This window comes from Lepus europaeus, chromosome 8 (assembly GCF_033115175.1).
Source record: "Lepus europaeus isolate LE1 chromosome 8, mLepTim1.pri, whole genome shotgun sequence".
Lineage (NCBI taxonomy): Eukaryota > Metazoa > Chordata > Mammalia > Lagomorpha > Leporidae > Lepus > Lepus europaeus.
Window position 1 is genome coordinate 69,379,109 of NC_084834.1, and position 13,328 is coordinate 69,392,436.

At 52.7% G+C, this 13,328-nt stretch overlaps 1 protein-coding gene across 1 annotated transcript in view; it reads right to left on the reverse strand.

Annotated features, from left to right (window-relative positions):
• Positions 1-13,328, reverse strand: part of HADH (hydroxyacyl-CoA dehydrogenase) — a 54,737-nt gene that overhangs the window by 5,710 nt on the left and 35,699 nt on the right. Inside the window, exons 3-6 of the mRNA XM_062199763.1 lie at positions 13,084-13,241; positions 8,716-8,842; positions 5,610-5,699; positions 1,590-1,662 (exon numbers count right to left, since the gene is read on the reverse strand). Of these exons, the coding sequence (XP_062055747.1) occupies positions 1,590-1,662; positions 5,610-5,699; positions 8,716-8,842; positions 13,084-13,241 (448 nt within the window). The remainder of the gene's footprint in view (positions 1-1,589; positions 1,663-5,609; positions 5,700-8,715; positions 8,843-13,083; positions 13,242-13,328) is intronic.

Below are 13,328 nucleotides of genomic sequence, written 5' to 3' on the forward strand. Positions count from 1 at the left end.
GAGCTGCGGGGCTGAGGCGGCCCTGCGGTGTGTAATGGAGTCTCCGCAGGCCGCTGCCTGCAACACACCCCTTCTGCGAGCACAGCACAGACCACTCTGGAAAAGACCCGCGGTAACGTGAACTGCCCCGCTGCCCGCCTGGAACAATGGGGAACCAGGAGAGAAGGCAGGGCAGCGAGGGCTCAGATGTGACCAGCAGATGTGTCAGGCAGGAGAGGGAGCAGCCCAAGGCCTCCAGTTCCAAAGTGGAACCCACAGCTCAGTGTGGGCAAGAGGAGGGAGCAGCGAGGTGGCAGGAGGGACACAGCAGGTGGCCAGGGGTGTGACAGGGAACCAGCACAGCCTGGGACAGGCGCCCCCGCCCCTCTGGGAGCCTGTGCTCTAGCCCACAGGCCCTGAGAAGGCTGTGGGGAGAGAGGCAGAGGGTCAGCAACAACAGGCAGTGGAGGCAGGCCCAAGTGCCAGCTAAGAGCTCGCATCCCAGGGCTCAGCCCCGCCCGTCCAGTGCACCCCACAGGTGGCTGGCAATGGGTTCAAAAAAGACCATTGCCTAGGGGGAGCAGCGGATGGGGAAGTGGCTTTGAGCCTCGGACCTGCCTCTCGCAGGGGCGGCTCGCTCCCACGTGCCACAGCTTGCTCAGCACGCACACTCCTGCCTTTCAAGGCAGGGCAAGACGCGCCACGCTGCCTTTGAGGTGCAATTAGGCATATTTGTTGATAGATAAACACAGAGTGTTGGTTTGATCTTGGAGCAAAACTGAGGCAATTGCTTCCATAGAGCAGAGAGAAAAGTTTTAATATTTAAAGCAGATTTTGAGGAAGCAAATGTGCTTTCATCTCCCTGGAAGAGCTGGTGTAAATGTTTTGTTTCAAAAATGACATTCTCAGGAGCGAGCATTTGTGAATGAAGTAATTGGAAACAATTACACGGGCTTGTTATCGGGTCCGATTAAGGCTCGTCTGCCTCCGAAGCAGAGCCGGCACGCCACCCTTCCACAGCTCGGCAGGCGGAGCTAGGCAGCAGGATGCCCTGCAAATCCAACTCCGACCGTGTCCCAAGGTTTCCATTTCTTGTATTTCAGCAGGGAAACCAATCTCTGTCATTCATACACTGGGGAGCAATTTAAAAGTGCTCCTAAAGTTAAACCAAGTACCTCACGGCAAATTCAGTTCAGGATGGACACAGGGCTGTTAAACTCCATCCTTACCTCCTAACGGCCTTGTCGCTGACTTCCCATGACCTGTCGGACAGTTACGAGTTGGACACTTAAGGAACATTAAAGACCCCTGCCCTAGGGGTGCTGACATCACAACTGTTTTCTGCAGGAGGCCCTTGAACCCACAGCAGAGATCAGGCCAGAAATCCGGGTGGCCAAGCACTTGTCCTGACTGGAACTGCGGCAGGGGTTGCCAAGCCCCTTCTCGGAGGCCTCACAGGGCACCGTGGGGCCCAGGGTGAGGCTGGCCTCACACAGCCAGGAAAGAGAGGCTCCTTCCTCTCCTGAGGACTCAACCCTCCTACAGACGCACGTGAGACCGCGGCAGCTCCGGAGCTGAGCCCTGCTGCTTGGGGCCTGGTGGGCAGATACCTCGCTCGTACAGCCTGATGGCTTCCATAAGGTACGGCACCAGCAGACGGTTCACAATAAACCCAGGGGTGTCCTGTTTGAGGAAGAGAAAAAGAAAGGCTGGGTGAATTTTTGTTAAACTGCTATCTTTGGTGAAATCACCAAATTTCCCCTTCTCCCCCTGGATTATGCTACCTGCATTTATCAAGGTAAAACATCTTCAAAATGTGCTCTAAAGCAACTTACTTCTCCATCACATGGCAACTTATCCCTTCCTTCTCTCCCACTTCCCTTTCAGGAATGAAGAAGAAACAACACCCCACCGTGCACAATCCTCAAAGCAGCAGGACCCTGCAGGCTGCCTGGGGCTGTCCCTGGGTCCGTGGTGTCTCCCAGGTCCCAGCACACAGTGTGAGGTCTCTGAGCTGGGGGCAGGTGGAGGACAAACAGTAGATCCCTGGTGGACCTCTGGCCTTTCCCAGGCACCCCTGAGACCTGTGCCCTGGGGCAACTCCCTGCACGGCACTCCTCTTTCCCAAGCACAAATATAAAACGCTTCCTCCTCTCTCATGAGGCCCAGCGTGGGGCTAGGGTTGGCCTCGTCTCTTAGCGGCTTGTGGCGAAAGCCAAGTTGGTCACTTACTGGCGGCATTTGTGTGGAGCTGATGTCCTGCAGTAATGGCAGCTCCTCTATCAGTGAAAGGCTACGACTGCCCCCTGGGGCAAGGGTCTCACTGTGGCCTGGGCCCTGGCCGCAGTTGGCAGCACACGCCTGCACCCTGTGCATGGGGCCATGCAGCCACATGACCAACGGGGACACCTCTGCGTTTGGAGGAGCCGCTGCCAGCCCCTACGCCTCCGGCCACAGCACAGACACATGTCAATGTGCCTCATCGCCTCAGCAAGATGCTATTCATGACACAGCATAAAACACACTCCTCAATGTCAAAAGGTTTATTGGTGAACTCAAGACAGAGCACCTGGCAACACGAAGCACTCCATATGTAAGGTCAGCACTCAGAGCAGTGAGCATCCTGGGCAGAGAGAGCTCAGAGAGCGCAAGAAGAAAACAGAGCCACAACTCAGAACACTGACACTCACTGGTCATCACAGGACTACTCATCCACAGAATGGGCATTCCTGCCGGCAGGCTCGCCAAGCGTTCCCCAGGCATTCCTGCAGGCGGCGCTGCTCTCGGACTACTGGGGAAAGAGAAGGAGATGGCTCCCTCCAGAAGGCAGTGGGCCTGCACACCTTCGCCCCCTGTCTGTCAGCCTCTCTGACTTATTCACCAAGCACGTTTCACTGTGTACTCACTGTGTGCCAGGTGCTGCTCTGAACGTTTCACAGCCTCAACTTAATTTTTCCTCACCCAAACCCGTGGAGTGGGCTCTGCTATTTTCTCTACGTGAAAATGAGGCGCCAAGACACAGGAGGGTTCGGTGACTTGCCCAAGGCTGCACAGCTAGTACCAGAGCCAGGATGGGGACCTTAACCTTTATACCACGCTCTCCCTATCCATTTCCCTGTGCAGACCCAAGCCAGGTCCACGGACGCCATCCTATGTCAGGCAGGGTCAGCTAGCTACATGACTGTTGGGCAAATGCAGGCTGTGGCCCATCCCTGCAAGTGAAGTCTCACAGAGGCCCAGCCTGCTCGTGCCTGCCCATCTCATGCATCGGCACAACACACAACTGAGGAGCTGCCTTCAAGCACAGCCCGGGGATGAGTTCTGTGAGGTGCACCTGTAAGCAACACTGTGCCTGTGCAAACATCAGGGCAGCGCAGTCACACACACGGCGATGGCACAGCCCAGGCCACAGACCTGTGCAGCATGGTACGCTGTATGCTACAGAGACACAATGGCACGAACCTGTGTGTCTCCACATGTCTACACACAGGAAAGGTACAGAGAAAACATGGTAGAAGAGGTAATGGGCACTGACCTTGTCTGGAGCCTGCTGGCCTGCAAGTGGCTCTGCTGAGTCAGTGAGTGAGTGGCGAGGAACCTGAGGGCCTGGGACAGACTGTGCACCACTGTCACCTTGGTAGCCACTGAACACTGCCACTACTCTACACTTAGAAAAAATACTCTTGGCGGCACTGTGGCCTAGCAGGTAAAGCCACTGCCTGCAGTGCCGGCATCCCATATGGGAGCTGGTTTGAGTCCCGGCTGCTCCACTTCTGATCCAGCTCCCTGCCAATGCACTTGGGAAAGCAGTGGAAAATGGACCAAGTCCTTCCTTGGGCCCCTGCATCCCACATGGTAGACAGGGAAGAAGCTCCTCACTCTTGGCTTTGTATCAGCCCAGCTCTGGCTGTTGCAGCCATGTAGGAAGTGATCCAGCAGGTGGAAAATCACTCTCTTTCTACCTCTGCCTCTCTGTAATGTTGCCTTTCAAATAAATCTTTGAAAAAAGAAAAGAAAATTTATGTGATTCAGGTAAATTTTATAAAAAAAAACCAAACCAAACCAGATGACTCAAAACCACAGAACCAAACAAAAGAAATGGGTGTTAAAAAAAAACACCCGAAACTCCCAGTAACACTACACTCCCAGACTAGGGCACCAAGCTCGTTTTTGGCCACTGAGGAGCACATTATCACATGGCTTATTTGATGTCTCCTGACCAACAGGATGTGGGTTCAAACTTAAGAATACTGAAGAAAGGAAAAGTGTGCAATGAGAACCATCATGATATCCAAACGGAGATGCCTGGGGCAGGCATTTGATCTGCTGGTAAAGATGCTGCTTGGGACACCCACATCCCCTGTCAGAGTGCCTGGGTTTGAGTCCTGGCTCTGCAGCGGATTCCAGCTTCTTGCTAATATACACCCTGGGAGGCAGCAGGTGACAGCACAAGTGGTTGGGTCCCTGCCACCCTCATGGGAAACCTGGATTGGGTCCCAGCGTCAATCAGTGCAGGCATCTGGGAAGTGAATCAGATAATGGGAGATTTCCTTCCCTCTATCTATCTTTCTACCTCTCAAATAAGTAAAGTTTTTAAAAAGGTAAGCGATTTATTTATAAAACTGAATGGTATAGCATTTTGTGACACAACTATCCTTTAGAAAAACTGCAAAATCATGTAGAAGTAGTGCCCCTATACTACTTTTAGTCTCTAAGTTTATAGAACTCATAAAAATTATTTATTTATTTATTTGAAACGCAGAGAGATAGAAATAGAGACCTCCCATTTATTGGTTCATTCCCCAGAAGCTCGTGACAACCAGGTCTGAGCCTGGACAATGCTAGAAGCATGGAATTCCAACCAGGCCTCCTGTGGGATGACAGGGACTGAACTACTTGAGCCGCCATCACTTGTTGCTTCCCAGGGTATGCATTAGCAGGAAGCTGGAATTAGGAATAGAACAGGGACTCAAGGTCAGGCATTCCATATGGAATAGGGGCATCCCAGGAAGTGTCTTAACCACTACACCAAATACCTGCCCAAATCCCTAGTTCTAGGGGAACTGCAGCAAACTGAGAAACTGAAGGTAACCACACTGATGCACATTACCATTTCGGCAACTGGGGTGGGCTGGCCTGGAATAAATGGGCATTTTAAGAAAGGAGAGAAAAAGCTGGAAGGCAAGCATGCTTCTTGTGAAAACAAAACAACACAAAACAAAATCACAACATGATGTTCCACGGATGCTACTTCGGACAGACTGGACTCTTCCTGTCTCATTACTTTGGTTTCCACCTGTGAGGTTTTCTCCAGAAGCAAAGCCCTTACTCTCAGAGGCCCTACAGCAGTTAAACCTGATGAAGCAATAAAAACGATTTATGCAAATACAGCCACTCATGAACTGACAAAAGCCAGGGCCCAGAGAAACCAGAGGCCATTATTCAACTGCAGCCCTGGGCTCCACTCAGATCTCAGGCTATGCACCCACACACAGACAGCGTAGCCAGCTCACAGAGGGGTCCACGGTAAACACTGTCCCACCTCTCACACAATGCTATGACACAAACTGTACCAGGAAGAAATCAGGTTCCAAAGAAAATCCCTTCCTCCCCAAGCTCCCACCCTCTACCTTGCAGGAGACAGGATGCTTTCCAAGGGCTTTGGTAAAGTCCACCAGGGATTCAAACGTCTTCTGGCTGGTCATTGGGGTTTTAATGACCTGGAGATGCAAAGCAGAGAACTTTGATCAGAGTCAGCAAACAACCTCCAGAGAACAGGTCAAGGACACACTGATGGCAAGGGTCCATGCAGGCAGCAACACAGGGACATGAGGCAAGAGACAACATTTTAAGACAACAGAGTCCCACAGAATGTACCAAATCAGAGCTTAAAATGCAAGAGAGGAGAGAGTGTTTTACAGGCTTTGACTGAGGCAGACCTGGGCTCGGCTCCCAGTGGCACCACTTTCTGGCTATGTGACCCTGGACATGTTTCTTGAGCTTGAAATGACACTGACTCACTCTATCCACCTAGAGGAGGTGAGGGGAGAATGAGATCAGATCAGGGGGTAGAGCAGCACAGCTCCTGGGAGGTATGGAGCGCTCAGTGAATGCTGGTTTTTGCTATTGTTTTACTGCTATGTTTAATTACTGCAGGCTGGTAACTAGACGCCTAGGGGAGACTGATGACTGCCCTTCCAGTTCTTGGCAGGGAACCCACCTTCTCCTATGAGAGAGGAGGAGCCCCAGAGAGATGGCGGGATCTGCCCATGTCATGGGTCCCTGGGACTCCTAGAGGAGTGCTCTGCCCATCCTGCCACCTCTCACGAAGAGGCCCCAGGTCTGATGGCCCTTTGAGATGAGCAAGGCTTAATCCACGGCACAGAGGGCCCACCGGCTCGGCAGCAGGCACAGGGCTTGGCACGGTCTGCTCTCAGGGAATGCTTCGGCCTTCAACCTGCCAGGAATGAGATCTGGTGAATGACAAGGCCCTGGCAGTGGGCAGCCTCCACCAGCGAAGCCAATGCAGGCTCAGCTTCTCCATCGGGTGCTTTATATGATCTTAGGCAAGAGGCTCACTGTGCGTCTAGCAAGTGGGGGTTGAGCCATGGGACAGACCCTGTTGACGGAGGAGGGCTTCTAGCTCGGTGAGCTGGTGTCTGCAAGGGTGAGAAGAGGGCTGCTACCACTCCATCCTGGGGTGGTGGTGTTAGGACACTAAAGGGCAGGAGAGAGTGGAACAAGAAACAGGCACCACGGAGCTAGAGATGAGCATAGGGCTGAGATGACCTAGCAACTGATCGGCAGGGACCACGATGAAACAGCAGTGCTGGCGCTACCTGGAGCTGGAAAAGAGCGCTAGGAAGAGGCCACTGCTTTTTTTTTTTTTTTTTGACAGGCAGAGTGGACAGTGAGAGAGAGAGAGAGACAGAAAGAAAGGTCTTCCTTTCTGTTGGTTCACCCTCCAATGGACGCCGTGGCTGGCGCACTATGGCTGGCGCATCGCGCTGATCCGAAGGCAGGAGCCAGGTGCTTCTCCTGGTCTCCCATGGGGTGCAGGGCCCAAGCACTTGGGCCATCCTCCACTGCACTCCAGGGCCACAGCAGAGAGCTGGCCTGGAAGAGGGGCAACCAGGATAGAATCTGATTCCCTGACTGGGACTAGAACCCGGTATGCCGGCGCCGCAGGTGGAGGATTAGCCTAGTGAGCCACGGCGCCGGCCATGCTTTAAGGGAGTCAATGGTAAAGGTTTGCTTACTGGACCAGGAGTGACGCAGGTTCACGCATTCATGCAACAAACAGCACAGTGCTGCAGATTCTGCTTAGAGTCCCCAGAGTCTAGGGGAAAACCCTCGCTTGCTCTATCTATCTAAATGAGTACAGTCAGTCCCAGGGAGAGGTGAGGGGCACTCTGTTGGGATGCGGCCCACGCTGGCGCTCCCGAGCAGCAGCACGCGTGACAGCCCGTTACAGAGCACGCACCGGACACAGAAGAGCATTTCAAGGAAAGAGTTTCTAGACCACAGTAACATCTGCTAAGCAGCTGCTGGGAACCACCCACATCCTACACTTCCAGAGATGCTGGTGGACGTTCTCAGAGGAACACACTGGGATACAACTTCCTTAGACTTTCCAGTAATGCCACACGGTGGCTAAGGACCCGACCAGGCCCGTGCCTGCAATGTGGACAACTCCACCCCTACACCGGGGAAATGCTGCTGCTTCCACCGCCCGGGCCCTGCCCTTCATGGCTCAACTTCTCCAAAGAGGCCCAAGGGAATGGGAGGCAACAAGGTTAGCAGGGCACTGAGATTCCTACTGTAGGATGGGCAGGTGGCACTTGAGAGAGACGTACAAGAAAATACGGCCACCGTGATGACTGATTTAAAAAAAAATGCTTCTGTTGGGGATAGGGGCACAGAAGGGGGAGAGAGGCAGGAAAAGAGGCTGGGGGAGAACGCAGGAAGGACACAGACCCCATTCACACTCCCAGCGAGGCCAGGCTGGTCTCTGGGGTTTGCCTGGCTCCACCCAGCAGCATCCCTTACTTTGTACAGCAGTAACCCCTCATCCTCAGAACAAATGCTATTTTAATAGCGGCTGTGCCTAAGACCCTGTAATTAGCCCACTTAAAGGGCAAGCTGCCACATTTTGGGTACAAATTGTCTACCCTGACTCCATCTACCTCCTGTGCAGATCTCCAAGTAGGCAAGCAGAAGCCGCCCAAACAGTAACCCTGGGGGGCCCCACCCTCCTCCCCACCCTTCAGCTTCCTGGTCAGGAGGCTTCAGGCCCTCGGAGGCTGCTTTTCGTAGCCCTGCTCACAACACACGAGGTGTGCCACACCTAGGACAATGCTCAGGCACTGTTACCCGGGGCTGGGGTTCACCCCAGGAAGAATGGACAGTGAGGAATTCTATCTGGAGCAGGGGGCGGGCTGCCTGCGATGAGACACGATGAGTCTCCCCCTGTGCCTCACAAGCTGGGGGGCTCTGGTGCTGCCTTTTCCCCAAGGCCTCTCTCCGCGCTTTCCACAGAGTGAGCACCTCTCCTGGCCATCACAGGCAAAACCGTGTGACAAAGAACCTAAGGATGGGGTCTTCCTAGATAAAACGACAGATCATGCCACAGAAACACAGCCTTCCCCTGGCCCCTAAGAATCCACCCGGGGCTTCGGGGACTCGGGGCTGAGGTGGCTGGCAGAGCAAGCAGACGTCGCGGCGGGCTGCACTGACCTCCACGAGCTTCATCACGGGCACCGGGTTGAAGAAATGCAGGCCAGCGAAGCGGTCCTGTCTGGTGGTGGCATTGGCTATGCTCGTGATCTGCAGGGAGGAAGTGTTGCTGGCAAAGATCGTATGTCTGTGGAGAGAACAGCCGGGCGTCACTGCGAGTCTCCTCCTGGGGGTGGCGCTGCACACGCTGTGCATGGCGCCTGCCGACTGCCCACTCTGCTGTCCCAGTCCGCTGAGCATCGGGGAAAGGCACATCTCCAAACAGCAGGCTGAGAGCAAGGGACTTCGGTTTTATTTAAATTTTGAAATTCTAAATGAAGTTACCTACTCCAAAGGAATGCTTAATCTTCACCAATATTTCCTTAATTTTTCAGGATCAAAGTTTCTCCTGTCTACTTGTATTAGTTGAATTTTATGATTTGCAAAGAAAAAAAGGAGGCAGCTAATTGGTCAAGCTACTTTCAGTCAGAAAATGAAATTCTAAGTGATCAAAGACTTAAAGAAAAAAAAAGGTACAATGGACCACAGATATCTAACTCAACACAAAGCTGTAAACAAATACATAAATCCTCAATGAAAAATATCCAATTTTCCTTTATATGGGAATTAAGATGAAAACAGAAAGAAATCAATATGGTCTAAGACGTTTTCAGCTTACACAAGCAGATACGGGTAAGGGATAAGATACATCTACACACATGGTACACGTTCAAGGAATTCTGCTTAAAGAATCTCCTGCATATAATAGTAAACTTGTCAATTAAAAACGTCCATACTTACTTACACAAAATTTACCTTTTCAAGACAACAGTACATGGGGCCAATGTTATGGCAAAGCGGGTAAAGCTGCCACCTGTCAGTATACCATATGGGTGCTGGTTCATGTCCCAGCCACTCCACGTTTGATTCAGCTCCCTGCCTGGGAAAAGCAGTGAAAGATGGCCCAAGTGTTTAGGCCCTTGCCACCCACATGGGAGACCTGGAAGAAGCTCCTGGCTCCCGGTTTCCACCTGGCCCAGCACACTGGGGAATGAATCAGAGGATCCAAGATTCATTCTCATTCTCTCTCTTCCCCTCCCTGCCTTCCTCCCTCCTTCTGTAATTCTGACTTTCAAAATAAATACAAATAAACCTTGGAAAAAAAGAAAGACTACAGTACAGTGGAGCACCGTAATAACACAGTCTTTAAGCCAAGATAGGCAAGATTGTTATGCTTGCCTATGGCGCCACCTTGTGGACAAAAGTACACAAAACCTGCCTGATGGTAATCCCTACATAGAAGGGCAGGGAAGGGAAGGGTGAGTGGTCCATAACTGACTACAGTCCCAGGGTTCCTGTGTGCCTAGAAGGCAATACTACAATCTGAATGAAATCAGGCCAGGTGGGAGGAGACAAAGACGGCAGAAGAAACCTGTACCTGGGAGAGGAGAGAAGCCTGGGGTGAGGCGAGAGGCTAGTTTATGTAGGTACAAAGAGAGATAGATCCCTTACTCAAACACCTTCCCATTTAGGCACTTTCAAGGCCAGGCAGAGGGACTTCTACTTTAAAAAAAAAGTTTTTAAGGTTTTAAAATATTAGTTTTCAAAGTTTTTTGCTCTTTGTCAATGAGGGAAATAAGGTAAACCAGATCCTCTGTTGTAACGCCATGAGTAGCTGACACAGCGCTCTGTCTGGCTAGTGCTCTGAACCACCTGACAGCAGGGCACACTGGACCCCATGCAGAGCTAGCAGCGGCTCCAAGCTTCCCTTAAGAAAGGGTTATTTTGGGGCCTGTGTTGTGGCATAGCGGGTTAAGCTGCCGCCTGTGAAACCAGCATCCCATATGGGCACCAGTTTGAGTCCCAGCTGCTCCACATCTGATCTAGTTCCCTGTTAATGTACCTGGGAAAACAGAAGATGGCCCAAATGCTTGGGCCCCTACCACCTATGTGGGAGACCTAGATGAAGATTATGGCTCCACCCCCAGTTGAGGCCATCTGGGTGTGAATCAGCAAATGGAAGATCTCTCTCGCCCTGCTACTCTTTCAAATAAATAAATCTTTAAAAAAAAAAAAAAAGGTTAAAGGTTAGCATTGTGGCCGTCGCTGCGGCTCAATAGGCTAATCCTCCACCTGTGGCGCCGGCACACCGGGTTCTAGTCCCGGTTGGGGAACCAGATTCTGTCCCGGTTGCCCCTCTTCCAGGCCAGCTCTCTGCTATGGCCCAGGAGTGCAGTGGAGGATGGCCCAGGTGCTTGGGCCCTGCACCTGCATGGGAGACCAGGAGAAGCACCTGGCTCCTGCCTTCGGATCAGCGCGTTGCGCCGGCCATGGCAGCCATTGGAGGGTGAACCAACGGCAAAAGGAAGACCTTTTTATCTGTCTCTCTCACTGTCCACTCTGCCTGTCAAAAAAAAAAAGAAAAAAAAGAAAAAGAAAAAGGTTAGCATCGTACTGTTAATGCGGTGCCTTTTTATAGGACATTTGAAGGGCCACTCACATTCAAAAAGGGGAAACTGAGGCACTCGTGGTCAAACAGTGAAGTGGCGTCAGAGTGGGCCACTGGAGCTTTTCATCTGTGGTTCATACACTGATTCACAGGGAACACATTTTCTTCTCTTATTACAGGACCCAGCTGTAAACCTTAGCAGTCAGTAGATCTCAGTAGGTGGTATTTAAAAAGGAACACAGTGCAGAGCAGGATGGCTGAGGCCCGAGGCCAAGTCCCTGTCTTGGACAAGCCTAGTGTGGGCCGTGCCTGTCTTTGCAGGTGTCACCTGTCTTACTTAGGTGATAGTGCCAGGCTGTAATCCAGCAGGCACTCAGCGGACATAAATGGAATCCACTTCCTAAACTCTAGGCAGTAGGTACCACCGCCCCCATTTCACACACAGGCAAATCAGCTTTGGAGAGCTTGAACTGGGAAGCTCTTGGAAATTATCTCTGACCCCTCAACTCACATCTCACGTGATAAAACTGAGGCTCTTCCCTAGGTCAGCAACGGAGGCGGTGGAGCTGGCGCTGGGCCTCCTGACTTCCCCCACCCTGCTCCCAGTGCTGTTTCAACACTGACACCACAGGGCGGTCACTGGGCCCCACCTTTCCCTAGAGGCCCCAGCGCCCGACCAAACTCCTTTCCTGGGGCCGGGGCTCTATTATCTAGAGGGCTCCCTGCTGACTTAGGAGCAAACTAACTACCGCAAGTGGACTCTGGCACTCCCAGGCACACAGAGCAGCAGCCACAGAATGGACAGGTCTCTGCTCGTCATCAGGCCACACAGCTCTGTGACTGACACTCCAACGGGCAGCTCCGTGAATGCCTCTTCAGCCACTGCCCACTAAGAATCACCAGTGTCACATGATTTTATTCTGCTTTTTTCTACTGCTCCTCAACCAAGAAGAGTGAAGTGTGGCCAAGCAAGCCACAGGAGAGCGAGCATCAGTTGGTCAGTCAGGTGTCACAGTCACTGAAAACCAAACACAATGGAAGGCTAAAGGATCTTGAGCTAGGGGCCGGCACCGTGGTGTAGTGGGTAAAGCTGCCACCCGCAGTGCCAGCATCCCATATGAGTGCTGGTTTGTGTCCTGGCTGCTTCCCTTCCAATCCAGCTCTCTGCTGTGGCCTGGGAAAGCAGTGGAAGATGGCCCAAGTTCTTGGGCTCCTGCCCCCACGTGGGAAGACCCAGAGGAAGCTCCTGGCTCCTGGCTCTTGCCTTCAGATTGGCACGGCTCCAGCTGTTGCAGCCATCTGGAAGTGAACCAGCGGACGGAAGACCTCTCTCCCTCTCTCTCTCTGCCTGTGCCTCTCTGTAACTCTGAATTTCAAATTAAGTAAATAAATAAATATTTTTTAAAAAAGAATCTTGAGCTATGGCGTTGTGCGTACACGCTTGTACAGAGCTCCGAGCCCTGGGCACCCTACACCACACCTCAGTGGGCTTGGCTCTCCTCCCCCACCTTTGCCAAGAAGCCTGGTAAGATCTGGTGCTCCTCTAACGTTCCAAGCATGTCTCCACGGCACCCAGATGAGGCTTAGAACAGGAGCCTCCTGGGGAACTCTGCACACAGAGAGGGGGACGCCCTTCAATGATGTTGTTCTGTTTGCTGCCCCAGGAAGGGACATGCACCAGGGGATGGAGAAACACAGGGGCTTGTCCCGGAAGCATCCCTCCAGTTAACCACGGGTAGTTCCGCCTTCACGAGTGACAAGGATCAGAGCTGAGCAGCCCCCAAACTGGGAGCAGGAGGATGCAGAAGGAAGGAACCAGCACTGGTTCTCTAGACAGCGCTGTGGGGCAGTGGAGGAGAGGTGGCCTTGGCGTCAGGAGGTTCTTCCCAGGCCCCGGGAGGGGGCCCCGGAGGCGGCACAAGCACTCGGGCAGCACGTACTCGGCAGCAAACTTGTCCAGCCTTTGGAAGAGCTCGTTCTTCACCTTCAGGTTCTCCACGATGGCCTCCACCACCAGGTCCGTGCTGTGCACCACAGACGCTGCGTCCGTGGTGGTAGTTATGCTGCTCAGGGTCTTCTGCACAAACTCGTCACCAGCCTAGGGCAGTGGGAGGGAGGAGAAGACAACACTCACCAGACTCACCAGAGACAGGGGGGACGTGTGCTACGTCAAGGAGGGCTGGGG